The following is a 27,375-nucleotide window of genomic DNA, read 5'->3' as shown; positions in this document are numbered from 1 at the left end:
CTTGACCCTGCCGCCTGTGATTGATTTGACTCATTCGTTGTAGTTTGCCTGTAGTGCATTCAGAATCTGACTGTAGTTTAACTTTTAGTTTAGTTTAGTTTGTGGTTCTGTTTCAGTTTGGCTGTGGTTCTCTTGTAGTTTGCGTGGAGCGTGACTGTATTTTAGCGTGTCTTGGGCTGCCCTGCTGGTCTGGCTGTATTCTACAGTGCATGTGTCTCCAGTGTTTCTGAGCTACTGGAGATACAGCCCTGTTGGAATAACATCCAGAACCTCTTCTCATCTACACAGCCAAGGTTATCTACACACACGTGTAACACTGCACCAATGCGCTCTCTCTCTCTCTCTCTCTCTTTGGGTTTTTGTAGATTGTTTTGTAGGTGGTCACACTGATAACATATTCTATTCTGCTGCGGATTACAGATTATAATAATACACACATGCACCTGATTACACAGTACATGGTGAAACAGACATTATACGAAACCTGTGAACGAAAACGGGCGCCTGCCATTTTCCATATTCTCAACACCCCCCCTCTTTTATATATATATCACTATCTCTCTGTATCTCTCTATCTCTCTCCCTTTTCCCCTACATTCTCTCTGCTGTTTCTCCACCTGTGGAGTTTGAACTCTTCCTGCAGGGACATGGGAGCGTGTAGTTTGTGCTGGAGAATTTGCACGGACCAGCAGAGATGTTAACAGATGTGAACACTCGAGTCTAATTACACACTCTCTGTTTACAATCACTCTCTCTCTCTCACACACACGCACACACCCACGCACACGCACACACACACACACACACACACACACACACACACACACACACACACGCACACGCACACGCACACGCACACGCACACACACACACACACACACACACACACACACACACACACACACACACACACCTGCCCAGTACTTAGCTCTATTCCTTCAATCTTCCTCGGTTTCTGTGGTGCAACTGGTGGTTTTAGAAGCATATTTTGCATTAACAAATGTGTGTGTTTATATGTGAGTATTTTGTCACCACTAACGCCATTTGACATTTGTTATGTAAATTAGCAAACAAAGGTTAATCAATCCAGCTGGACCAAATAATGGATATCTACACTAAAAAGACACCAGAGTTTTCTGTGTGTGTGTGTGTGTGTAAATGCACACTCATTCATACATGTTTGTGTAATGAATACAGCTGTAACAGCAGGCCTGTCTCCTTCCTCCTAGACTGTGACATTGATTTATGAGGCTCTTCCATGCTGCCCTTTCCTGCACTCGTCTGCTTCCCCCTCTCTCTCTCTCTCTCTCTCTCTCTCTGCTGTATCTCTCTCCTCTAGATTTCATCTCTCTCTTGAATCCCTTTGCATTTGGGGGACTTTTTGTTTGCCATTGGAGATCTGGCCACATCAGTCTTGTAATCCCCGCACCCTGTGAACACATCCACTTTTCCTTTGTGGCCTGATCGGTATTGTGAAAGTTATAACAGTTACATTTTTTAATTTTCCTTTTTTTGCCCCAATTGGTACAAAGGAAGTCAAAATTCAAATGATCAAACCTGGCAAAATATATTTCAAATAATAACAGTAATTATTATAATGTCCCAAAAATGCTGTTACTAAATGTCAGTACTTCTAAGTAATCTGATAATTCCTCTAAATATAGTGTTACCCTGTCTTCCCTATTGTGAAATGGAAACAGCAGGAGGTGAGGGTGGCAAAGGCACATCTTTAAAATTAATTTCACCAAACCAGGAAAACAATGGAAATGCTAGCAAATGCTACAAATCGTAGCGCTAAATGCTAGCATTACAACTCGTAGCGCTAATAAGTAACACGCTCGAAGCACACATGAACAAAAGAGTACACTGATGCTGAGGAGTCCAAAGTCTGGTGAAGAGGCAGAGGAATCTCTAGTGAATCAGGTGCACACAGCACTGGACTTCTGGACCAGTGGGGCTTTGATGGAGGGAGGAAGAGAACCGCTCATGTGCAGCAGGTGTGTGTGGGTGTGTCGGTAGGCAGGGGACTGTGAGTGAGGGAGAGGCTTGGTGTGTGTGTGTGTGTACCTGGGTGTAGCTGTGGGTGTCCACCCTGAGGGCTGGGACCGGCGTACTGAGACTTGTAAAGTATGGGGCCAGTTAAATGATGTGCACAGTTAAAGTATGAGTATGGAGCCAGTTAAGTATGTGCCCAGTTAAAGCATGTGATGTTTCCCTGTCTGCAAAAATTCCATTATTATTACCTTAAGAGTCAGCCAAGTTCAGACCCACCGACAGGCATCCAATATGTCTGAACAAAGACTAAAACCTAATTCCAAAAATCTATCTTGGAGGGAAGGCAATTAAACACATTTACTTATAAACACTGAGAGGGAGGGGGAGAGGGAGTGAGAATGGTAAAAGAGCTTTTAAGAGCTGCATTTGAAATGATGAACATTGATTAAACATAAAGACAGACAGAGCTAAAAGAAAAGACATTTTGTGATATACTGAATTGCTGGTGTTTCGGAGCCCTTGTTCTGAAGTCCAGGAGTCTGACTGCCTCTGCACACCTGAGTGTGTCGCCATGTCCTGTTCTCTGGATGCCACAGGCAAGGTCACACGTACAAATTTAAAATGGTGTACAACAGGGGTTGTGTACAATATTGCTGTGATAATTGTAATAATTTTTTTTACATTATTTACCTATTCAGACTGAGAAACCAGGTGACATTTCTAGTGGGACATTATGCCAAATAAAAAAAAAACTATTTAATAAAAAAACTAGAACTAAAGGAAAAGAAGGACAGCATAGTGCAGTTTGATTGGACCCCAAAGCATTGGTGCAAGATTAAATGCTCTTTCTGAAAGAGATTCTTTAGTGTGTGAACACTAATACACATATGAAGACATAGCAGGTCAGCAGTCATGATGGAGTCCTATCAACGTCTGTGTGAATTCAGATTATGTCATAGATTATGTTTTCACTATTAGCAGATTCTAAGATGAGTGAATAAACTGATCATTATGAAATAAGAAAAATAGAAAATAGAAGAGAGAGAGAGAGAGAGGAAGGGAGAGAGAAATAGACAGAGAAAGAAATGGTTGCCTGAAGGCATGCAGGATCTTATGAGTTTCATTTAAAATTTGAAGTGTGAATCATGTTTTAAAATGTTTCTTTCTTTCTGCCAAATATGCAATTTCATAGAGATTACAAAAAGCAGTACGACTTCATTAAATATAGATTATACAATCATTGCGAAGGTATAGGTATTGTAGGTGTGTATCAGTTTTAAGCACCAAACGCTATGGCGAGTAGTTTGATGCGAGTCTGTGGGTTTTTCAGCAGGTGTTGTGTAAACCTGTAAATGCCTTCCGGTTCTGTGTGTGGGGGTTTGTATGTGTTTGGGTTTGAGAGATGGGCTATGTTGAAATGGCTCACCAGATGTCCACAGGCATTATGGGAAAGAGGATGTGGTCCTACTGAACACAGCATGCACAGGACACCTCAGGGCAAGAAGCGGTGGGGGGGGGGGGGGGGGGGTAGAGAGGGTGGGGGGGGTAGAGACATGAGAAAGGCGGAGTGGTAGAAAGGGAGGTAGAGGGCAAAACGGGTCATGTGAATAAATTACACTTAATTAAAAACAGAAACATTCACATAAACACGACGCCTACCCGCTACAAATACACACACATACACACTTTTGTCCTTGTGCTCACGTATCCTGTCATGTACTTGTACAATTTATTCATGAAAACATGCACTCACAATGTGATTGTGTATGTTGGTGTGTGTGTTTGTGTGTGTTGTGTCTCAAGGTCTCGGTGTAGAGGTGTGTGTGTGTGTGTGTGTGTGTGTGTGTGTGTGTGTGTGTGTGTGTGTGTGTGTGTGTGTGTGTGTGTGTGTGTGTATGTGTGTGTGTGTGTGTGTGTGCCTGCATAATCTTTGTACTTGAGAAATACAGGGATTGGAAGGTAACATTAATCTCAAATGTTCAAATGTTTTTGAAGCGACTAGAATATGCCAGTAAAATTTTGAACAAATATGAGTGGTTACTGAATCAGGATGTTAACATGATTAGACAACAAATACTTTTGTTTTTTTGTATTGAGATTTTGTATATTGCAAACTACATAGCAAGACTTGCAGAATCCACACATACACCGAAGCTCAAAGTTCTCTGCGCATAAAGGCTGATTCACTTCTTGTAAACATTGCACCCTGTGAGGAATGTGTCACTACTTACACACGGGACTGGAATTAGGCCACCTAAATGATATATGGTGTCTATTGTTTTGCCCTTTTACCTAAAGCACAGTTCATCTGCCAACTCTAGCTTGAGAAAAGCACACTCAGCTTTCAGCACCATGGACAGAGTTCTGAACTGAGGAGGAGAATCCCTCTGCAGCGTGTGGTTCTGGGGGCTGTATGTAGCCCATACAGGCGTTTGGGTTTGTTTCAGAGGATGCTGGTGTGTTTTTGTGCACCACGCTCCCTGTACTGCATCATGCACACTTAAGGTCAACAAGGATTCAAGTATTCTTCAGCTTTCACACAGAAAGTCACATTTAGAGTGTGGACTGTTTTTTGAATACGATTCAATGTTCAATTTATATAGCGCCTTGCAAGATACCCAAGGTCGCTTTACAACTTTAACACTGGTACAAGTCTTACATGACCAATCACACACCAGCGAGAAGCAACACAGTGTCCTCCACCGGGATACACAGCCCCCTGGGGGACTGAATGGTGTTCAGGAAGGGGACAGAGAACAGACCCTAGTGACAGAGCACCATCCGCCACTGGGCATACAAGCACACACACATTCATGCACAGACACAGACAACTGTTTTTATTAAACATGAAGAGACACAGTCACACACTCAGGGAGAATTTCACTCTGGGAGCGTGTCTGCATGAATAGGAAACTCATGCAGACACGGGGAGAACATGGAAACTCCTCTCTGGTAGGGACTTGAACCCAAGACCCCAGTGCTGAGAGGCAAACGTGCTAACCACCAAGCCACCATACAGAACATACGGAAGAATGTGTGTGTGTGTGTGTGTGTGTGTGTGTGTGTGTGTGTGTGTGTGTGTGTGTGTGTGTGTGTGTGTGTGTGTGTGTGTGTGTGTGTGTGTGTGTGTGTGTGTGTGTGTGTGTGTGTGTGTGTGTGTGTGTGTGTGTGTGTGTGTGTGTGTGTGTGTGTGTGTGTGTGTGGGGAGACGCTCTGAAGGTGCATGTTCACACCTTTTCTAGAACTGATGACCAGGGCTGTCTGAAGCCCAAGAGAGATGATCTTTACCTTAATATGTCATTAACCTAATATAAACTATAATGCATTACATTATAAGCCCTATTAGCATGGGACAAAGCTCCATTACAGATCTAAGATGCGTGTCCATGGTTGTGTGTGTGTGTGTGTGTGCGTCTACACTTCACACTTGAGAAGAACCCCTGAGAATGTCACAAACAGTATTCAGTGCAGTTGAGTGCAGTATTTATGCATGTATGTGTGTGTCTGTCTTTCACTTTCACAAACTTCACTTATTATTATTATTATTATTTTTATTATTATTATTATTATTTCATCATCTAGGATGCAATAATTCACCTCCTCCCTCACTTCACCTAGGTCTGATTCAGTCTGGGGGTCTAGGACTGATCCAGTCTGGGGGTCTAGGTCTGATCCAGTCTGGGGGTCTAGGTCTGATCCAGTTTGGGGTCTAGGTCTGATTCAGCTCCCAAGAATGCAAAAATGCTTTAGAATAACTGTTGATTTCTCTATATATTTTAGTGGCTCATTGTCAAACCTTGTGTATCTTGTGTTTGGGGAAATCATTTATTCCATTTGGAGCTTCTCGGTTAACATTTTACATTTCAGCCATTTTGTACCTCATGTGGTTGGTTTTGATCTTTGTTGCATTACAGTTAGAAGATGCAGGAGTGTTGGCCATGCTTACCTTCCTCTTGTAATGTAGCTGCAGGTTTGAGCCACTTCATCTGGGCTTTAATGGTTTGGATGTTCCTGGATAAGTTTCAGTCAGTCTACTTGCTCATTCTGGATAATGCACCTTCTGGCAATCATAGACTGTCTCTCCTTAGTCTTTCAGGCTGTGTCCCAAACCACACAGCACCATACTAAACTAAAAGTATGCCAGAAAGCTATTATCTCATGTACTTTCAGTACAGGTACACAAGTGTGGTTTTGGACACAGCCACTTTGCCTTTCATTCTCCTTAGTTCTCTCTCTTTCTTTCTCTCACACACGTCACAACCCGTACACACCTCCCCCTCTCTACTGCCCCCTGGAGAGAGGTGTTAGGACTCGGCCTACTGGTTTAGGTTCTCGTGGTTTGCCTTCTGGCTTCCCAGAAGCCCTCAAGTCATCTCAAAAGTTGTGAGTAATGGTTGAATAAAATCCAGACCATTAAAGCAATCTTAAGCACTAATATTTTGTAAGCTTTCACAACTGCATATGTAGCCACAGTCCTGCAAATTCATAATGGTTCCAGGACAGCCACAAAGTTTTACATGATTTTCCATCTATTGATTTGTTAACACATACGTAAAACTTGACTGATGTGTCCAGGTGCTGTGGAAATATCTGAATTCTCAGGGAGAGTCTGATGAATCTGGTCTGGGTGAATCTCTGGATTAACATTTATTTCAGTTTCAGTGCTAATTGGCTGAACATGTAGGTAGTTTTTAAAGTAGAGGGGAGGCAAAGGGCGTATGTGTACATTGTGTGTGCATGTGTGTGTGTTTAATTGAGCTTCCCTTAAACGGGTCTCGGTCAGTTCTGCTTCAGCAAATTGAAAGTGGGATCAATGCCGTAGAATTGAATCCCACTGTGGCCTGGCAGTGGGTTCTTGATGGAATGGGGGGAACATAAAGGAGAGAGAGAAGGAGAGAGAGAAGGAGAGAGAGAGGAGAGTAGACAAGGAAGGTAGAGGGAGTGAAGAGATTGAGACAGCTCTAGGAAGCTTCATGCGTTGTGACGCCCTGCATGGTCCCTGTGCGTGTGTGTGTGTGTGTGTGTATTTGTCTTTGAACATGATTGAGAGGAAAGAGCAGCAGTGCTACGACAGACATCATTTTCTTTTTCAAATAAATAAAAGAACAGTGGTTTGGGAGGTTGGGTGGGTCAGAGTGGCTGAGGATGAAAATGACAGAACAAAAATGGGAATCAGAATGACAGAATGACAACAGTTGGTGCATCTTCTCCTTGCATTGGTTACACTTGCATTGATAGATTTTTTTATTTATTTATTTTTGAAGGTGGCATGTTTTTTGTCCCAAGTTTTGAAATAAATGAAATAATAAATAATTATTAATAAATAATAACATACACACATATACAACATACACACACACACACACACACACACACACACACACACACACACACACACACACACACACACACACACATTATATATATATATATATATATATATATGTACACATTCTTAAACCCCTCATCCACCCATCCAACCATTCATCCTCCTAATGCCTTCACCCTCTCCATGCTGTCTCTGGCAGAGCCTCTGTGGTCCCCTCCTCCCCTCTCTCTCTCTCCGTGTCTCTCTTGTTGAGCTGGTTAATGGTCATTGGCTGATACATGTTTAACGGCCGTCGTTTAAAGTGTCGCCTCGTAAACGCTGTAATGGGCAGGATGCTCTCGCTAATAAAACCACTCTGAGGGTTTAATGAAGACCAGCAGCTAACGACAGACTGGTGGCAAAGCAAAGATCACTGACCTGAGAGAGAGAGAGAGAGGAGGGGGGAGCATGTGTGAAAGAGAGAGAGCCAGAGGTGATTATGATGATGGCGTGGCATTTTCAGAGAGGCAGGGTTCATCATTAGCCTTCTCCCTGAGGCTTTGGTAAAGCCACATGATCTGATACTGCAGTTGGCTTATACTGTTGTCTGTGTTTTCTGTTTTCCCAGGATGCATTGCTGCGCCTGGCCTCCATTGTTGATGCCAACAGCCTACGGGTGGCCATTAAGGAGACACTGGGAGCAGTCCTGCCAAAAGTGGTACGTCATCCACGCAAAAGTACACACACACACACACACACACACACACACACACACACACACACACACACACCTTTAGGAACTGTACACTGATATTCTGTTAAAATAGCATACAGTTGAATACCAGATTCCTTAAACATAACTGGTTATAGGAACAATAAGTCTTTGGCAGGTTTAGATATTTTAGATCATATGGATATATTTTTCTATTAAATTTGAGAGACAGGACCAGAAATCTCACTCATTGCTCTCTTTATGAGGACCCTCAGCATGTAAACTACACACAACTGTACTGTTTCTATGGTCACAAGCTTTTTAAAGGGGAAGAACCCTTATAGAATGTTGGGTCAGGAAGGTTAGGGTTAGAGTTAGTTGCATTAATATTTAGTTACTCACAGTAACACACACACACAGATACACACATACATTTAATTTTATTTTCTAGGGCAGTATTGACTTATTTTACTGCTCCATTCATAATGCTATGAGCACATCAGAACTTCACCTCAACCCTAACCTCAGTAACCAAAGAGAAATATCTTGGTTCTTTTTCTTCTTTCATTTAAAAGAAGACCTCAAAGTTACCAGCAAATGTCTCCAGAGTGGCAAAAAATTGGATGTATTTAATCCTGTGTTTCCATTTAATCCTGAGGGCACTTGGTGGGACTAAAATGATATGACACTTTAAAAGCCTTTTAGGAGAACAGAGACACTTTTGAAAGTATTTTATTCGTCTGGTGCTTGAAAAAAGGAAAGTATTAAAAAGGAAAAACACAAAAAGCATGTTGAGAAAAAAACATCAGATAAAAAGCAAAAAGGTCTGTATTTTGCAAGTAAACCTGAATATGGGTTGTCTCTCTCACCAACATACTGAAGTAAGGGATCAAAGATGAAACAACCTGCAAACTTTATTGATGTACAATTGGGCAGTATTCTCAAGACTGAATTTGCTGTGAACAGTGGTCTGCACGTTTGTTTTCTCTCCCTCTCTCTCTCTTTCTCTTGCACACACACAATAAATCTGATGTCTCTGAAGTATTTTGTCATAGGGGTAGATCATGAGTGACTGGAAAGTGACATTATATAATATATATATTCCTGTTATATAGTACTATAATGAATAATACTTTTGAATTTTCAGCCAATCATCTGGTAACAGCACCATATATGTAATTATATACACGGAGGTCAAGAGCTGCAGTTACATATCAGAATGGAGAATGTGCGATCTGAGGGACTTGGTTTTTGGCACCAGTATTTTAGAAAGATCTCCTGGGATTTTTTGTACACAGCCTCCAGTGTATATACAGAATGACCAAAAAAAAAAACCCCAAACAAACAAACCCCCTACAGTGAGTGGCAGCTGTGTGTGTGGAAACACAGAGGCCAGAGGAGAGGAGCCAGCAGGATAGGAAGGCGATAATAACCAGTGTTTGCAGTGGCAAAAAAATATCCCAGAACGTACATGTCCAGCCTTGAGGTGGACAGGCTGCAGCAGCAAAAGAGCACATTGGGTTCCACTCCGAATAGCCAAGAACACCTACACTGCATGCTGAGGGACTGGAACAGGGGTTGGGGTTCACCCACACTGCACTGAGGGACTGGAACAGGGGTTGGGGTTCACCCACACTGCACTGAGGGACTGGAACAGGGGTTGGGGTTCACCCACACTGCACTGAGGGACTGGAACAGGGGTTGGGGTTCACCCACACTGCACTGGGGGACTGGAACAGGGGTTGGGGTTCACCCACACTGCATGCTGAGGGACTGGAACAGGGGTTGGGGTTCACCCACACTGCACTGAGGGACTGGAACAGGGGTTGGGGTTCACCCACACTGCACTGAGGGACTGGAACAGGGGTTGGGGTTCACCCACACTGCATGCTGAGGGACTGGAACAGGGGTTGGGGTTCACCCACACTGCACTGAGGGACTGGAACAGGGGTTGGGGTTCACCCACACTGCACTGAGGGACTGGAACAGGGGTTGGGGTTCACCCACACTGCACTGTGGGACTGGAACGATCGCCCAGCTCCGAACAACCTCAATTTCTGTTGCAACATGCAGGCAGAGTCCGAATGAGGCAGAAACAGCACGCACCCAAGCTGCTTTGTGGTGGTGTGAGAAATGTTTTCTTGGCGCAAATTGGGTCCCCATTTCTAATTGAGTATGGCTGAAATGCCAGAACCTATTTGAGTGATGTTGCTGACCATGTGCATGCTGATATGGCCATGGTTGACCCATTAAATAACAGTTACCATCAGCATAACAGTGCGTCATATAATAAAGCTTAGCCAAGTCATCTGGCTCCATGACTACTACAAGGAGTTGAGTGTTCAGTAGCGTCCTCAGCGCAGTAAAAAATGTAAAACCTCTCCAATTTAATTTTCTAGTGACTGGTTACACCTAAAATTTTAAGTCGGATTAATTATTGTTCAGTGAATTGTTTAAGTTGTGGTAACAGTCCTATAAAACTGGGGGAAATAGAAAGCCAAGTCAGTTTTATATTCACCTTATACTGCTAGTTGTTCAGCATCTGCAGTACACATCATACATAGCTTAACATCAGTGATGCATTATGAGTGTTCAATATTGTTAATGTGGTTTATTAACAACACAGGGGAAATGATCTACCAGCTTGACAATGTTGGTCCCTAGTGCTGAAATACGACAAATTATTGCTCTGTGTAAAATGGTGACACACACTGTTTTGAGAAATAAACATCTGGAACTGGGAGAAAAAATAAACTAAATTTGCATTAATATCTTAAGTTCTCAGTAGCAAAATCTCACTAGTTTAGGTTACATACAAAGATTAAGGATCTTTAGTAACCAGTGTTAACAAGGCAGACAAGGTAAAGCTGTTAGCTAGCCACCTAGGAACATGATCGATGCTGTTAGCACTACCGAGTAATTCTGCATGGAATGACGATGATGTTAGAACGACACCTGTTATTATATAACGTTTCACTGTTGTAGTGATATGTGATATGCAGCCAATGACAGGAGTGGAGGCGCATGTGCAGGGGTGTGCAGGTTGTTAGCTAGATCCTGTGTGGCATCTAGAGAGCAAAGCCTGTTGTAACTGATCTCAATTGTTAAGTAAAATGCAGTTTACCTTCTGAAATCATTGAGTATTCATTGAGAACCCAAGACATGGTGTCAGAATTTCCTATTCAGAGGGGATAATACTGCAGAAAGCACGTTGGTTGACCGCGTACGCGGTGCTATGCTAGCTAGCAGGCTAGTTTAAGTGAAAGTAAAGCAACATAAAAGCGGGAGAATGGAAGGTTCACAGCCAACCCCAAAGTTGCAGTTAACCGGCAACGTTGCTGAGAATTGGAGACGATTCAAGCAGAGATTTGATCTGTACCTATTTGCAATTGATGCCGATGGAAAAGCAGACAGAGTAAAAGCTTCAATATTTTTGAAGACAAAGCCCTGGAAATGTACAATAACTTCATGTTTGAGGAGGGAGACGAAATGTAGCTGGACATAATAATGGAAAGTTTTGAGGCCTATTGTATTCCGAAATGGAATGTGACTTACAAAAGTCAGAGGTTCTTCACATGTGCGCAAAAACCAGGAGAAACAATTAATCAATATGTAACGGAGTTGAGAAACCTCAGCAAGTTGTGCGAGTTTGGTGAGTTAACAGACTCTCTGATTAAAGATAGAATTGTCTGTGGGATTCCGGATAGTACACTGTGTGAAAGACTGCTCAGAGTGCAAGATTTAAACCTAGAAAAGGCACTAGAATTGTGCAGAGCAGTGGAGACCGGCTAAAGAGCTATTGAGTGAAAACTGTAGCGTGGATGCGCTGAAAAAGCCTGACCCGAAAAACAGTGACACACCGAGAGCCAAGCGGCTGGTCGGGGGAAGTAAGAACCCGCCGAATCCTAACAAAAAACAATGTAACTGTACACATTCCAAGAAAATGTCCTGCATATGGGAAAAACTGCAATGAATGCAGAAAGCCTAATCGTTATGCGTGTTGTTGTAAAAAAAAAAAAAAACAGTAATGTGCATACAGTAGGTGAAAATGAGCTCGAGGAATCATGTTCCCAAAATGAGCAAAACCAAAAGGACTGGATGATTCCTCTGCAAGTGCAGAGTAAAAATATACAGTTTAAGCTGGATACCGGAGCGCAAGTAAATGTAACCTCAGAAAGTGTTTAATGGACTGAAACCAAGAGCCAAGCTGCACGAAGCCAAAGTGAAGGTCACTGGCTATGCTGGAACTGATATTCCAGTTAAAGGTAAATGTATTGCTCGAGTGACGTACAAAGAGGTGGTGCACATGCTGTCATGCATTGTGGTGCCCAAAGAGGTCCAGTCGATACTTGTGTTAGTGGCATGTGAAAAACTGAATCTGGTCAAGAGGGTCCTAGTAGTTGAATGTGGACCGGGAAATGAGTATGACAGCTTGATGCAACAATACATCTGTTCAAGGGACTGGGCTGTCTGCCTGGTGAGCACACCATTTGAGTTGACAAAACTGTACCTCCTGTAATACACCCTTGTAGAAAAGTGCTGTTCGTGCTGACATGAATTGAAGAAAAAATGCAAAAAATAGATGAGCTTACTGTGTGGGTCAGTTCCCTTGTTATTGTTGACAAGAAAAATGGCAAGCTGATGATTTGTTAGATCCAAGAGATCACAATAAGGCAAATAAGAGATAACATTTCAAACTTCCTACACGTGAGGAGATAATGGCTGTTTGCAAATGCAAAGTTCTTCAGCAAATTGGATGCTTCTTCTGGATTTTGGCAGCTCAAGTTGGATGAAGCCAGTTCTAAACTGTGTATATTCAATACACAATTTGCAAGGTACCGTTTCCTGAGGTTAACTTTTGGGATTGCATCAGCTCCTGAGGTGTACCACAAAGCAATACATCTATTCTATGAACATCTTGAAGGAGTCGATACGTCCATGGATGACATCATTATATGAGGAGCAACAAAAGAACATGATTACAGACTAAAACAAGTCCTAGAAGTGACACGAAAGGCAAACCTGAAATTGAATAGAAATGCCGCCTGGGTGTGTCTGAACTGACATTTGTCGGAGACATCATCAGCAGTACGGGGATTTGACCGGATCCCATGAAAGTCTCTGCCATTGAAAATATGCCGAGACCCCAGTGTTGGAAAAATGTCCAGAGGTTCATGGTAGAGGTCTGCGCGGGACTGCTTTTTTAATCCCGCTCCTGCTTGTTTTAGACCCACTCCCGCCAAAAAATCGCTCGTTTTCATCCCGCTCCCGCCCGCACCTGCTTGTTTTAATCCCACTCCCGCCCACACCGGCCAAAAAAGCGCTTGTTTTAATCCCGCACCCGCCCGCCACATATATATTTCTGTCGCCCCCCGCCCACAATCCTAATATGAATTGAATTAATTAGATTTAGTACTTGAAATTTTCTTATGTATTAATTAAAACAGCAATATAGCGATGGATCGCACTGTCCCATTTCTTAGCACTGTCCAAACACGTGCCGTCAGGTGACGTACACCAACACTTTCTGACATCTATCACAACAAGCCGATTTCCATCTCCATTAATTACAATGGAATATGACTTCCATACATCAGACTTTCCTGTAGTTTGCTTAATTGTGGTGTATTCGCCTGTTTTAATAGAATTTTAAATAGACGGTTGACCGTCTACAGCAGGGGTCGGCAACCTATGGCACGTGTGCCACCATAGGCTCGTGAATTAATTAGATTTAGTACTTGAAATTTTCTTATGTATTAATTAAAACAGCAATATAGCGATGGATTACGCTGTCCCATTTCTTAGCACAGTCCAAACACGTGCCGTCAGGTGACGTACACCAACACTTTCTGACATCTATCACAACAAGCCGATTTCCATCTCCATTAATTACAATGGAATATGACTTCCATACATCAGACTTTCCTGTAGTTTGCTTAATTGTGGTGTATTCGCCTGTTTTAATAGAATTTTAAATAGACGGTTGACCGTCTACAGCAGGGGTCGGCAACCTATGGCACGTGTGCCACCATTGGCACGCCGAGGCATAGTCACTGGCACGCGACACGCTGGACCAGCATCAGCAAAAATATATATAATTTAATATAAATTATTATATTAATGGATTATACTTTCGCGAGTGACCGTAGCGCGCGACTCCGCACGCACACCTCGCGCGAACGGCGGAGGCGTTTATACTTGGCGATCGATCGCGATATAATACTTAATTTGTGTCCATTTACACCCCCCCCCCCCCCCCCCCCCCCCCCCCCTCGGTCAACAATTTAAACTCGCGGCCATAGTGGCACACTCATTGACTGGACATGTTAAAGTTGGCACTCCATGTCTCAAAGGTTGCCGACCCCTGGTCTACAGTCTCTGCCATTTCTGTATCAAAATGACAAAATGGCACACTTCATGTTCACATGATCAGTTGCTTAGCCAATATTTTGAATTGGTTTATTGCTTACTTACTGAATGATTAGTTGTTTTCGTCCTGTTCCTTTTGCATGGAAATCATTGCGTTGTTATTATTATAATTTTCTAGACTATTAATTTGCGGGATTTTTCTACATGTATATGTGGTCCCGCTCCCGCATCGCCTGGACTAATTCAACTCCCGCTCCCGCCAATAACAATTAAATTCTGTCCCGCGCCGCAAGATATTCTGTCGGGTCCCGCGGGACCCGCGGGATTACCGCGGGAGTGCAGACCTCTAGTTCATGGGGATGATCAATTATATGGGAAGATTCATACCCAATCTCTGTGAAAAGATCGCACCACTGAGATGGCTGACAGAAAAGAGATAAATTAATGGAAATGGGATCAGGAACAGGAAAACGCATGGCAACAGCTCAAGAAAGTGCTGACAGAAGAGCCAGTGTTAAGATTCTACGATCCTGCCAGACCTACAAAAATATTGTCTGACGCATCAATGCACCGCTTTAGGTGCAGTTCTACTGCAATAATATGAGGAACACTGGCAACCAGTAGCATATGATTCTCGGTCAATGACGGGAGCAGAGACTAGATATGCTCAAATCGAGAAAGAGCTGATTTGCATTACTTTGCTTGTGAGAGATTTCATCAGTTCATAACAGGACAAACTGTGAGTGTAGAAACTGATCACAAACCATTGATCGCATTGTTGGCAAAAATCACTCAACGACTGTCCACTGTGCATACAGAGGCTCAAACTCCAGCGGAACACGCTGAATGTGTCCTACATACCAGGAAAATTTATATATACTGCAGACGCACCGTCCAGAGCTGTGGATCCAAAAGCTCCAACAAACAACACATCAGTTAAGGAAGTACAGGTGTAAGTAAATTTGGTGACCTTATCATTACCTGTTGCAAATGCAAAGATGCAGCTAATTCGAGAGGAGACTGAGAAGGACCAAACCTTGAAATAGCTCAAACAGGTGGTGTTAAATGGATGACCGCAGGTGAGGCAACAGTGTGTCGCAGATGTCCAAGAGTACTGGAATTGCAGAGCGGAGCTTACTGTAGTGGATGATGTGGTGCACAAGGGCAGTAAGTTAGTGATACCAAGAAGTATAAGAAAACTGATGCTAGAGAAGGTTCATGAGGGACATTTGGGCATGGAGAAGTGCAAGAGAAGGGCTGTGAAGTTATGTTCTGGCCCAGAATCAACCAATATATTAAAGATTTTGTCTCATCCGGCGAGACATGCCTGAAATACCAGTCTAGAAGTGCCAGTGAACCACTGATGCCACATCCAGCACCTCAGAGACCATATCAGAAAATAGGTGCTGATTTATTCACCTGCAACAACAAAGATTTTCTGATAGTCACTGATTACTACTTACTATACCCTGAAGTATGTGGGTTGACCTCTATCATAGCAGAGATTGTCATCACATGCATGAAGTCCATTTTTTCCAGACATGGTGTACCTACTGAGGTGTTTACTGACAATGGCCCGCAATTTAGCAGTCCAGGGTTCAAGGATTTTTCTAAGGACTGGGACTTTGTGCACACTACATCCAGTCCACATTTTCCACAATCCAGCGGACTGGTGGAGAAGTCAGTGGGAATTGTGAAGAAGCTGATGAGAAAAGCTATGGATAGTGTAGGTGACTTCTACAAGGCACTACTTGTCTATCGAAGTACACCACTGCAGTAGGGGTGCGGGAAATTTTCGATTGTTAGGTGCATCTTGATGCGCAACGTGGACGATTCAGAATCGATTCACAAATGACAACAATCGATTGTCTAGACGTTAGCTGCGCACATAACAAAGACGCAAGAAAAGCGGCAAATCCAGCCGACACTAACTTACTGAAGCCTGGTTTTATACTTGCGAGGGTCTGCACGGCGAAAATTACATAATCGCGGTGACTTCGCCCGTGCACGAGGGTCTCGCGCACTGTCGATTTGCGAGGTCGTGCACCTCTCGAGTTTTGTAACTTCGCGCGCACCGCGCCTCAGCGAAATGAACAAAGTCATGTTTGCTGGGTTCATACACCTTTATAAGGTGGAATTCAAGCACTTGTACGTCACTTTCAAGGTCAATTTCTATATTTCCCAGCACGTTAAACTTAATTAAGTTAAATATTTATACATGTACTCGAAATAATTCACTTTTTTATCACATTATTGTTTTAAGTCAGCTGCTAGCACACAATTCTACTCTTGTGTGGAAGCTGTCGTTTTGGTACCACATATTTGTTTGTTGTTTGCACATAATGTTGGTTAAGAGTTGGCATTTGCTGAAATCTGTTAATTTACTGCAAACATGCTGCTACAGGTGCACTTTTTCAGCTTGTATTTCTTTGTTCAGTTCTCTGGAGTGTGGCCTTGTACTTGCCATATTGCTTTTGTTTAAATATAAAATAAAATGGAAATAAAATTGAAGTTAATTCATCATGGATTGCTACTACCAAGATGCATCAATAATCGTTTTATAATCGAATCGCAGACCTCTGAATCGTAATCGAATCGAATCGTAGAGTGCTTGGAGATTCCCACCCCTACACTGCAGTGCGGATTTTCGCCTGCTCAGCTTCCCATGGGACATCGTCTTCGCTCCAATCTACCTGTCTCAGAAGATCTTCTTAAGACAAAGGAAGGCAGGACAGTGAGACGTCTCATGAAGGTGATGGAGTGAGGCTCAAGGACAAAGAGGACACCTGGGCACAAAAAGGTACCATGCTGAGAAAAGTACAACAGAGGTCATATGCAATTCAGACAGAGGATGGTGCGTTTCTAAGATGAAATCGTTGTGCATTTTGAAAGAACCAGAGCAGAATCTGAACAAGGGTTCAGAAGCCCTTCAAGACAACACTGTGCTGAATTCAGACCAGGAGACATCAATGTCTGATGGTCCACTCACACACACAAACGTCCAGAGAGACTTTCTGAAATGTGCTAATTGACACAGTTTCTTTTGTGAAAAAGAAAAAAAAAGATAATGTTATAGTTTGGGGTTATCTGAAAGGTGAAGTGAGAAATGGAAGAACATATTCAGAGATGGTTAAGAATGATTGTCACTTTCTAATTACTTATTGTTATAAAATACTTTGTTTTGTTATATAAGTAAAAGTTTGTATTTTATAAGAAGGGAAGTAGTAAGATGTAGGTTTTATAAGAAGGGAAGTAGTAAGATGTAGTGATATGTGATATGCAGCCAATGGCAGAGGAGTGGGGGCGCATGTGCAGGGGCACGGGGGTCGTTAGCTAGATCCTGTGTGGTGGCATCTAGAGATTGAAGCCTGTTGTATCTCTGATCTCAATTGTTAAGTAAATGCAGTTTACCTTCTGAAATCATTGAGTATTCATTGAGAACCCAATACATGGTGTCAGAAGTGCCGATTCAGAGGGGATAATACTGCAGAAAGCACGTTGATTGACCGTGTATGCCGTGCTATGCTAGCTAGCAGGCTAGTTTAAGTAAAAGTAAAGCGACATACAAGCGGGAGAATGGAAGGTTCACAGCCTAAATGCAGTTTACCTTCTGAAATCATTGAGTATTCATTGAGAACCCAAAACAACTCTTCTACTGATGAATGACCTTGCTAATAGCTAAGCACCTTATATCGCCATTGCTTGGCAAAATCCAAAACGATGACAATACCTAGTTAGCTAGGACACATTTCTTCTGCCCTCTTCTGACATAGTTAACTGACTAGCTACCTATTAATTGATGTGTTTATTTATGAAAATATCACTTTATTTAACATTTTTTAGGTGTATGAAGTGCTAAGTTACAGATCTTTGCCCACTATTCTTCTGATGAGTGACCTTGCTAATAGTTAAGCACCTTATATTTTCATCCCTGCATAGTTTTAAGAGCAGTCTCAAAACATTCCTGTTTAGATCCGCTTTTAGTTAAGAAACTCTATCTTAATTGTTTTATCTTATTTACTTTACTTTTTATTATCTTACTTCACTTTTTACTTTTATGTTATTTTAATATTTTTATCTTTAATTTCTTTTAACATTTTCTTTTTGTCTTTTTGTCTTTGTCTTATCTCCTTTTAATGTTTCTTTTATTTATACTGTAAAGCACTTTGAGTTACATGTATGTATGAAAGGTGCTATACAAATAAAGATTATTATTATTATTATTATTATTATTATTATTATATCACAAAATCCAAAACGATGACACACACTTTCTCAATAGATTTGACTTTTCCCTGCTTTGTTCAGCAAACATCAGTTTTTTTGCTCCTTGACTGAGCACAGTTATCCTCATTCACTGAGTATAACATTTTAGGTTGAATGGTAATATTACAAAGTGATTAACACAACAGATTTCTGAATTATTTTTTACCTTAAGTCACCAAGACTGTCCAACGGAGCCCTTCTGGGATGTACAATGGCAAGTTTGCAGCATGAATGATCAACTGATAAATCTGCAGGCAGACACTGGGTCCGTCCCAAACCTAGTACGTAAATCTATGTGGACAGCGATTTATGTCATAGTGTGCGCGTTCCCAACACGTAGGTTGTCCCAATTCTTAGATCCCTTAAATGTGCTGCCTACTGAGAGTCCTTAAACTGGCCTAATTTTTAAGGCAGCATCGAATGGTTCCTCAGCCACTAAGGCGATGCCATGATTCAGTACAAGCACAATTTTTGCTCCTGACTAAGGCATTTTCAAATGCATGTTAATTATCTCTGCTGTTCCTAGAATATTCAAGAAACATTTTAAAAATATGATTTTTAAAATTAAACCACATAAGTTTTAAGGGATATAGCATTTATGCTAGCAGAGTTTGAATAGGGTGACCAAACGTCCGTATTTCCGGGGACATGTCCGTATTTCATGCCCGGGACAGGACGTGAAATACGGACATGTCCCGTGAAATACGGACGTTTGGTCACCCTAAGTTTGAAGCCTCATGCTACTGTTGTGAATAGCTGCCTAAGGCTAAGGCAGCTAGCTAACAAAGTTCTTAGCACAAGTAGCTTATCTAAAGCGAGAATTAAACAGGCATGAAAATCTGTCACCTTTCGGCGAAATTCGCCGTTTTGAAGTTGAAAAGGGTGACCTGCGTGAATCGTGTAGATCCGAGGAGTTTTTTTGTTTGGGGGGGGGTTCGGGAGATTATATGTATTAATTATCATATTGACTTAATAAGCAAACAGAGCACTTCCGAAATCGGCAATTTCAATGACAGTGGCCAGCAGTTTCCGCCCAGAACCTTCATAGAGGCCAAATAGCGTTTCAATCATACGAACGTTCTTCATTCGTGTTATTCATTTACTGCTAAGCGGGACGAGAAGCAGGACCTAGTGCTACACCGCGGACAAGTCAGAAGAGCGTACATTTACCACTACATTTATCAGATCGTACATTTGCCACTACATTTACCAGATCGTACATTTACCACTACATTTACCAGATCGTACATTTACCACTACATTTTCCAGATCGTACATTTACCACTACATTTATCAGATCATACATTTACCAGATCATACATTTACCACTACATTTACCAGATCGTACATTTACCAGATCATACATTTACCACTACATTTACCAGATCGTACATTTACCACTACATTTATCAGATCGTACATTTACCACTACATTTACCAGATCGTACATTTACCACCAGGGCCGGAGTGGGACACTTTCAGCCCGGGAGTTTCATGCCCAAATCCGGCCCAAAATTATTTTCTCCTCCCAATCGGCCCAAACTAGAGATTGACATGAGCCGGCCCATCGGGAATCCTCCCGAATATCCCGATTAGCCACTCCGGCTCTGTTTACCACTACATTTACCACTACATTTACCACTACATTTACCAGATCGTACATTTACCACTACATTTACCACTACATTTACCACTACATTTACCAGATCGTACATTTACCACTACATTTACCACTACATTTACCAGATCGTACATTTCCCAGTGGATTTAATTGGGTTATTAATGGTTTCAATCGTTTTCATATTTTGCGGTAAAACACTGTCAGATCTAGCCACAAGCTCTTGTGATAAATAGGTAGATAGATAGGCCTATTAAGTTCGCGTCAACCCCGTGTAGTTAACGGTGACATAAAATAAGAATCAAGATTGTTTTTTCTAGTGTGTCTGTAGTTGTAACTGGTGAATCCAGTGACATGTGAGGACATTCGCGCCAGGGCTGAAAAGGTTGAAGATGAAGTTGTAAACGCTTGTCGTTTGAGTCTACCCTGTGCTTTAGCCCATGTTAGAAAATAAAAACACGTGAACCTGATATTTTTACACTCATTTTCGCTGCTGATGTATTTATTGGTTCATTAAGACGTAATGGTTTTGACTGAGCCATCTGGAATGACGAAAGCGGCCTCTCGCGTTTACGGATCTGGCTCCATACATTGAATCCATTGACATGACAGTCAAAAAAAAAATTTTTTATGGATTTTACTATATTTTACGGAGCCCGTAAGGTGACATCATGTAAAAAAAATTAATAACGCGTGGCCACGACTTACTAACGCGTGGGAACGAGATACTAATGTCGCCTTTCACACGCGGCAACAAAGTTTATTTTTTCACAGCAAAGCAAGCAGATCCCAGGGATGTTTGCGAACTGACTGCCCAAGGAAGGTAAACCTGGCTTTATATAAAGTAATACTTAATTATCTTGTTCGCACGTGTTAATTATCTCGTTCGCACGCGTTAGTAAGTCGTTCGCACGCGTTAGTAAGTCGTGGCCACGCGTTATTATATTTTTTACATGATGTCACCTTACGGGCTCCGTAATATTTGCCATCACCTGTCGCTGTATCCCCGTACACCAGCAGCCACCCCCCGTCGCCGTATACCCATGACGTCACATGTCAACGCCCCGTCGCCGTATCCCCATGACGTCACATGCCCCGCCCCCCGGTCTTCTCACCTTTTTAACCCATGACCCATTTTCATGCCTGATTAAAATTGCGATAAAAAACGAAAAGAGGAGAATCCATTGTGCTGAAACGCCGAAGCAACGCTAGAAACTGAGGTAAATAAACACCTATACATTGGGTGAGAACGAGATGTGATGATATTGCTCTATATTAGAGCGTCTCAATAATCTGCTCTATGAGGATGAATGTCTGTTAGAATGGTGCATACTTAAACAGCTGCCTCCGTAATCAATGCCACTTTAGACCGCTCACTAGGTATTGAGACAGATAGACAGACCCAATGCTTTCAGAAGGCTCCTCGACATAAAATGAAGGAAGAGTAGGATAATAGCAGCATATGCCATCCTAGGAAGACGAGTCTTGATTTAATTATCTGAACTCTCTTGATTAAATTCGTGTTCAGGTCCGTATACAACTTGGACAAAAATTCCATTTAATTCCCAAGAGAGAGAGAGAGAGAGAGAGAGAGAGAGAGAGAGAGAGAGAGAGAGAGAGAGAGAGAGAGAGAGAGAGTAGGAAGAAGAAATTGACAGTGAGAAAGATGGAGAAACACATACTCACTCACACACACACACTTACACACATTCTGACAGCTACAGGCCATGGTGTTCTGTAAGTACTGGAATAGTTTGCAGGGGGCCTAATTGGGATTGCGATGGCCTGTCGCTGTGGTGATTAACGAAGCCCGAGGCATGGCGAGGGTGCTTTGCATCTGATTAACTTCACACAGGTTGGAAGACATTCAGAGTACACACACACTCACACACATAAAACTGCTGATCTGTACATAACCACTTAAAAAGAGTGTTCATATTTACTAATCACAATGGAAAGAAGGGGGTTTTAGGCTATCAGAGAGTGGGGTTAGAGTGGAGTATATGTGTGTAAACAGATTGATAATGGATGTAGTAAGATGACTTCTGAATAATGAGTGAAATTACTGAGTGAAATTAATGAGCAGTAATATCTCTCTCTCTCTCTCTCTCTCTCTCTCTCTTTCTCTCTCTCTCTCTCGTGAGGAGTCAATGTGGTGGATGAAAGTGCTGCTAAGTGTCACCTGTGTATGGTTTGGTATATATTCAGGAAAGCACGTATCCTCAAGACATTTTATTGCACAGACACCTAGCCATTTACCTGCATCAGCCCTAGGAGCAATATCCATTATTATCATCTGTATTGGATAATTAAATGATGCATTAGAATTTATGTGTGTTTTTTAATGATACATTTGTTATAGAGCAAATAATTAGCTCGAAAGACAGAAAATCAGAGAAAGAAAAATCTCAATTTTATAAAAATGTGATTAATACAACAGGACTAGATATTGGCATGTTCAGCTGTTCCTGAGTAATCACATCACTTTTTTTAATCTCTCAGAGCATCTTGAAAAACATTTACATAAAAAAAAACTATTACCATCAAGGGTCATAAAAAAAGCGTTAATTTCAGTTTTAAGTAGCTACTTTAGAAATCAAGTTTATGTCCATTTTCACAAGTGTTAGAATACGCAGATCCTATTATGAACTTTATCCAAATGCTTATCCAGTCATCAGCAACAAAAAGAAGCCAAAATGAAGATTAATGTATTATATGGGGGCCATAAATTGAAGGTTGATGTATTTATCAAGTTTTGTGCTCCAGTTGATGTAATACAGATGTAGTAGGTGAATTTCAGGCTGTATTTAATATACAGATGACATCGATTCATATTCATAGCTGTTTGGAACAGGTCAATGTTAAGGACGATGGAGTTGATGGGCAATGCTTGTTCTTTCAGAGGGAGCTGCATTTTATTCTGGAGCAGATGCACAGGTTTGGGAGAAGGTGGGTTTTTAAGGCTACCAGGGCTGAGGAGAAATCAATGCACTTACATGGAAGCAGACCCACCGTTTTTGGCTGAATATGGACCATGGGATTTATTTAGCAGGTGTTTGGATTTTGTGAGCATCTCCCTGAGGGGCTTGAGAGTGTTGTAATTGGGATTTCCTACGGATGAAAGCGACAGCGACAGCCTCTGTTTCTGGGTGTTTGGCGGTCCTGTAAGTTCATGCCTACCGTGTGCCTCCATGTCTGGTCCAGCCAAGCCCCCTGTCACCTGGTGCGGTTCGCCACGGCTTGACTGCCGAAAGCTGTTGACATTCTTAGGCTGTTCTGAGGTAGTTCCAGGTGTCGGTGGAATATCCGTGGGGGTGTTGGGATCGCTTAAAAGCAGCACACTATATGTCATTACGGGAAGCTGCAGGCTGTGCGAGATGTGTCAGCGTGAACGGGATTCATGATTCAAATAGGAAATGCGTCGTGCCTCAGATGCTCTGAGTTTCATTTTCAGCAGGGAGCATCAAGGCCAATGACACGCTCAAGGAGGTCAAAGCTAAACTTCATCTAAAGCAAATGTCTTCACGGCACATCCTCTAACGCAGACGAGTGGCTGGAATGCCAGCGATGTCCGCGCTTCACCACGCTGTGTCAAACAGGTGGGAATCAAGGTGAAGCAGCCTGACGCCATTGGCAAACTGGAATCGTCGTGGAAACTGTTTGGCGGTGTTAGACACCTGTGTTTGTCCGTGGGGCTCAGTCCTGGCTGCGTCGCCGTGGTGATTCAGTCGGACAGAATGACAGGCATGCGTGCAAGGCACGCTCACTCCTGCACCAGTGGGACGGACTTATAACCGTTTGTGCAAAAAAAAAAAAGTCCAGCTGATACAACTTTGAGCAATTTGCAGAGCCCTTGGAGTAAACCGCCATGGATTAGGAACGTGTTTAGAGGGGGATTAGGGATTATGGGGGTTTGGGAGCTTGTCTGATGCCTCCACTTGACAGGGTCTAGATGGAGGCTTCAGCACAGTCTGGAACATCTGTAAGAACACGATAATAGTAAATGTAGAAATCAGGCATGCACGGGACTACTCACGTGCACACGCGTGTGCACACACTCAGTCTCCTGCATTTTTCAACCTTTAATAGATTTTCAATCCCAAAATTGAAAAATAATACTTGAGAGAGACAGTAGTATTTGGTTACACGTACTTACATTTTAAATTTAACATGCTTTAACAGGTATATATTTGCATGTGTGTCTTTCAGGAGAGTGTGTTTGTGTACCTGTTGGAGGCGGAGTCTCAGATGATATGCGAGGACCCACCTCACGAGCTCCGTGCAGATGGCAAGCTCAGGTAAGAGATGTAGCCAGACACACCCACCTGTAGCGTACTCTTCATACCAGCCCCCAGGGGCTTGGAAGGTAACTACATCCTAAGCCGCTCTCACTTTGGGCTAGACCGGAATGTGTGGAGCCGTGTGTGTGTGTATGTGCACCTGCGAGACAGTGTTTATGTCTGCAGTGTATGCGTGAGCCAGATCCTGAATGTTGTTCAGACATGCTGTTAAAAACCCTCTAGACTCTACAGTCACTGTTTGCTGTAATCAGTGTAAATTTATATATTCTATTTTGTATTTTAATTACTTTTTTTTTTATCATCACAGGTGACGGCACATGCACTCACAAGCAAACACGCACACACACACACACACACACACACACACACACACACACACACACACACACACACACACACACAGACAATCCTACCCATCATTTTGTCTTTTATTTATGACTTCAATTTCCGACCCTTTAATCTTCTCCCTTGTCTTTCTTCTTCTCCCACTCCTCTCTCTATTTCACTGCACTTCATTTCACTGTGTGTGTGTGTGCGCGCGCGCGCGCGCGTGTGTGTGTGTGTGTGTGTGTGTGTGTGTGTACATACATGTGCACCTTCTCAACAAAACTCAGCAACAGATGACCGATCAATATATCTTTTATTATCCCTCCTTGGATTTCCTGTGTGTGTGTGTTTTATTAATACCTTTCCTGTCTGATCACTGACCCGAAACTTTATTCAGTGAACTGAAGCAGAAGACGGTCTGAATATTTTGTTCAAGGTGTGTGTTTACGTGTTCTCCTTTTTCTTTTTATTGCTCATGATTTCGCTCTCTGCGGTTGGAGGCCCGGTGTTTGTTTGTGTTTGTGCGTGCGGGCTGTATGGCAGACACACTCAAACTCTTCAGCGGTGCTTTAATGCATATTGTCCTACCGGTGAGGCCTCAGCTAGTGGCTCTCTTGTTGGCGATGACTGTAGGTACGTGACGACATCCCTCTCGGCCGCGTGACGTTCTGGTCACGTTGCACTGACGCTGCTCCTCGGAGTGCAGGCAGGAGTGCGGTGGCGATGTCCCCCCCCCCCCCCCCCCCCCCCCCGGTCCCGTTCACTCCGATCTGCTGGCTGATGGACAGGCAGGTGTCTCTGTGATGAATGTCAGACGCGTGATAGGAACCCTCTGGCGGCTGTGTTGTTTAGAGAGGTCCCGCGGATCAGATATCCGCCGTCTCTGTGTCTGAACTGCTTCAGATTCTCTGACTGACACATCTGGGCCTCTTCTGTCCTCCTTTCTCAGAAAAGTGAACTTCTGTTAGTTTTCTGACTATTAATCCTCCGTCCAGTAGAAAGTACTTTTACTCAGTCTTTGAGTCTTTGACTCCCTCAGTGTGCAATACAGTAAAATTGCTTAATAGCTTAGACTATGAATGAATGTTGGTGAATTGGTTTTCCTTTTAGTTTGACTTGGAGTGTAATGATAAATGCTTCATAGTTGTCCATATGTATGTGGGATGGTGTTATTGAGACTATGAGAATAATTAGTATGTGCAACAGTGACGATACAACAGTGTTAGAGCCATGCTATAACAGTGTTACAGCAGTATCACAATAGTGTTACAGCAGTGTTAGAGCATTGTCACAACAGTGTTACAGCAGTGTTAAAGCAGTATCACAACAGTGTTACACCAGTGTTAAAGCAGTATCACAACAGTGTCACAGCAGTTAGAGCAGTATTAGAGCAGTGTCACAACAGTGTTAGAACAGTGTCACAACAGTGTTAGGGCAGTGTCACAACATTATATAGCAGCATGCTATAGCATGTTATTAGAGTGTGTGTATGTGTGTGTGTGTGTATGAAACAGATAGAGAGAGAGAGAGAGAGAGAGAGAGAGAGAGAGAGAGAGATAGAGAGAGAGAGAAAGAGGTAGTTTATAAGTTTCTATAGAATTTTTTGGGAAGAGGAAAGGCAGAGGTAAATCTTTGTGTGTGTGTGTGTGTGTGTGTGTGTGTGTGTGTGTGTGTGTGTGTGTGTGTGTGTGTGTGTGTGTGTGTGTGCATGCATGTGTGGTCCTTGGCTGCAGTATAATTACGACCTGTGAAGCAGACAGCCAGTAAGTCCCATTCCATTTTAGCACATTCCGGGACCGTCAATTAGATTTACCTCTGCCTTTGCCTCTTTCCAATTCTGCTGCGATCAGAAATCCTTCAGCCAGGACAAACCTTCCCAAATCGACTTTCCAGAGCAGAAATTTGGAAATGCTCCACAGTTCAAGCGTACGCCCATCACATGGGGTAGGTGCTTTTAAACGCCGTCACTCAGAGCCTGAAGACCCCCCCATGAATGACCTAGAAGCACCTGCATGCTCTTTTTAAACCCCCCTAAAGCCAATAGGTGCTTTTATTCTTTTTTATAACTGAGGTTTTATAACAGTTGCCCAGGGAGACCATTGCATTCATTCCAGTGTTAAATAATTGCTATGGAAAGCATTCTAGAATGCAGTACGCCACTTCATGGATGTCCTTGACGGGGAAGCTGAGATTGTGTGAGCTTTTGGCATTGGTGTTTGGTGTGAGATAGTGATGCATTTATTCATAAATAAATGCAACCACAGATCAGTGTATTGGGAACACTTACTCTAGAGTTGCACCAAATGGGCTGGAATACATTGTGACCTCAGTTCTATTTCACCACTGCTGGCTTCAGTACTGTAATTGCTGTCTGCATTCAGTTGACTGGAATCGATTCCTGTACCCCGTGTGCAATGTGTCAACCTTTACTGATCGCTTTCATGAGTCACGTGGTTGTGGCCTGTTTGGTGAACTTCTA

At 42.6% G+C, this 27,375-nt stretch overlaps 1 protein-coding gene across 1 annotated transcript in view; it reads left to right on the top strand.

The window, feature by feature from the left end:
* The window catches only part of pde2a (phosphodiesterase 2A), an 82,944-nt gene that overhangs the window by 10,244 nt on the left and 45,325 nt on the right, over positions 1 to 27,375 (top strand). The window contains exons 2-3 of the mRNA XM_076994445.1: positions 7,932 to 8,021; positions 24,478 to 24,566. Coding sequence (XP_076850560.1) covers positions 7,932 to 8,021; positions 24,478 to 24,566 — 179 coding nt within the window. The remainder of the gene's footprint in view (positions 1 to 7,931; positions 8,022 to 24,477; positions 24,567 to 27,375) is intronic.

Source organism: Brachyhypopomus gauderio, unplaced genomic scaffold (assembly GCF_052324685.1).
Source record: "Brachyhypopomus gauderio isolate BG-103 unplaced genomic scaffold, BGAUD_0.2 sc141, whole genome shotgun sequence".
Lineage (NCBI taxonomy): Eukaryota > Metazoa > Chordata > Actinopteri > Gymnotiformes > Hypopomidae > Brachyhypopomus > Brachyhypopomus gauderio.
This window is presented reverse-complemented; position numbering and strand designations above follow the sequence as displayed.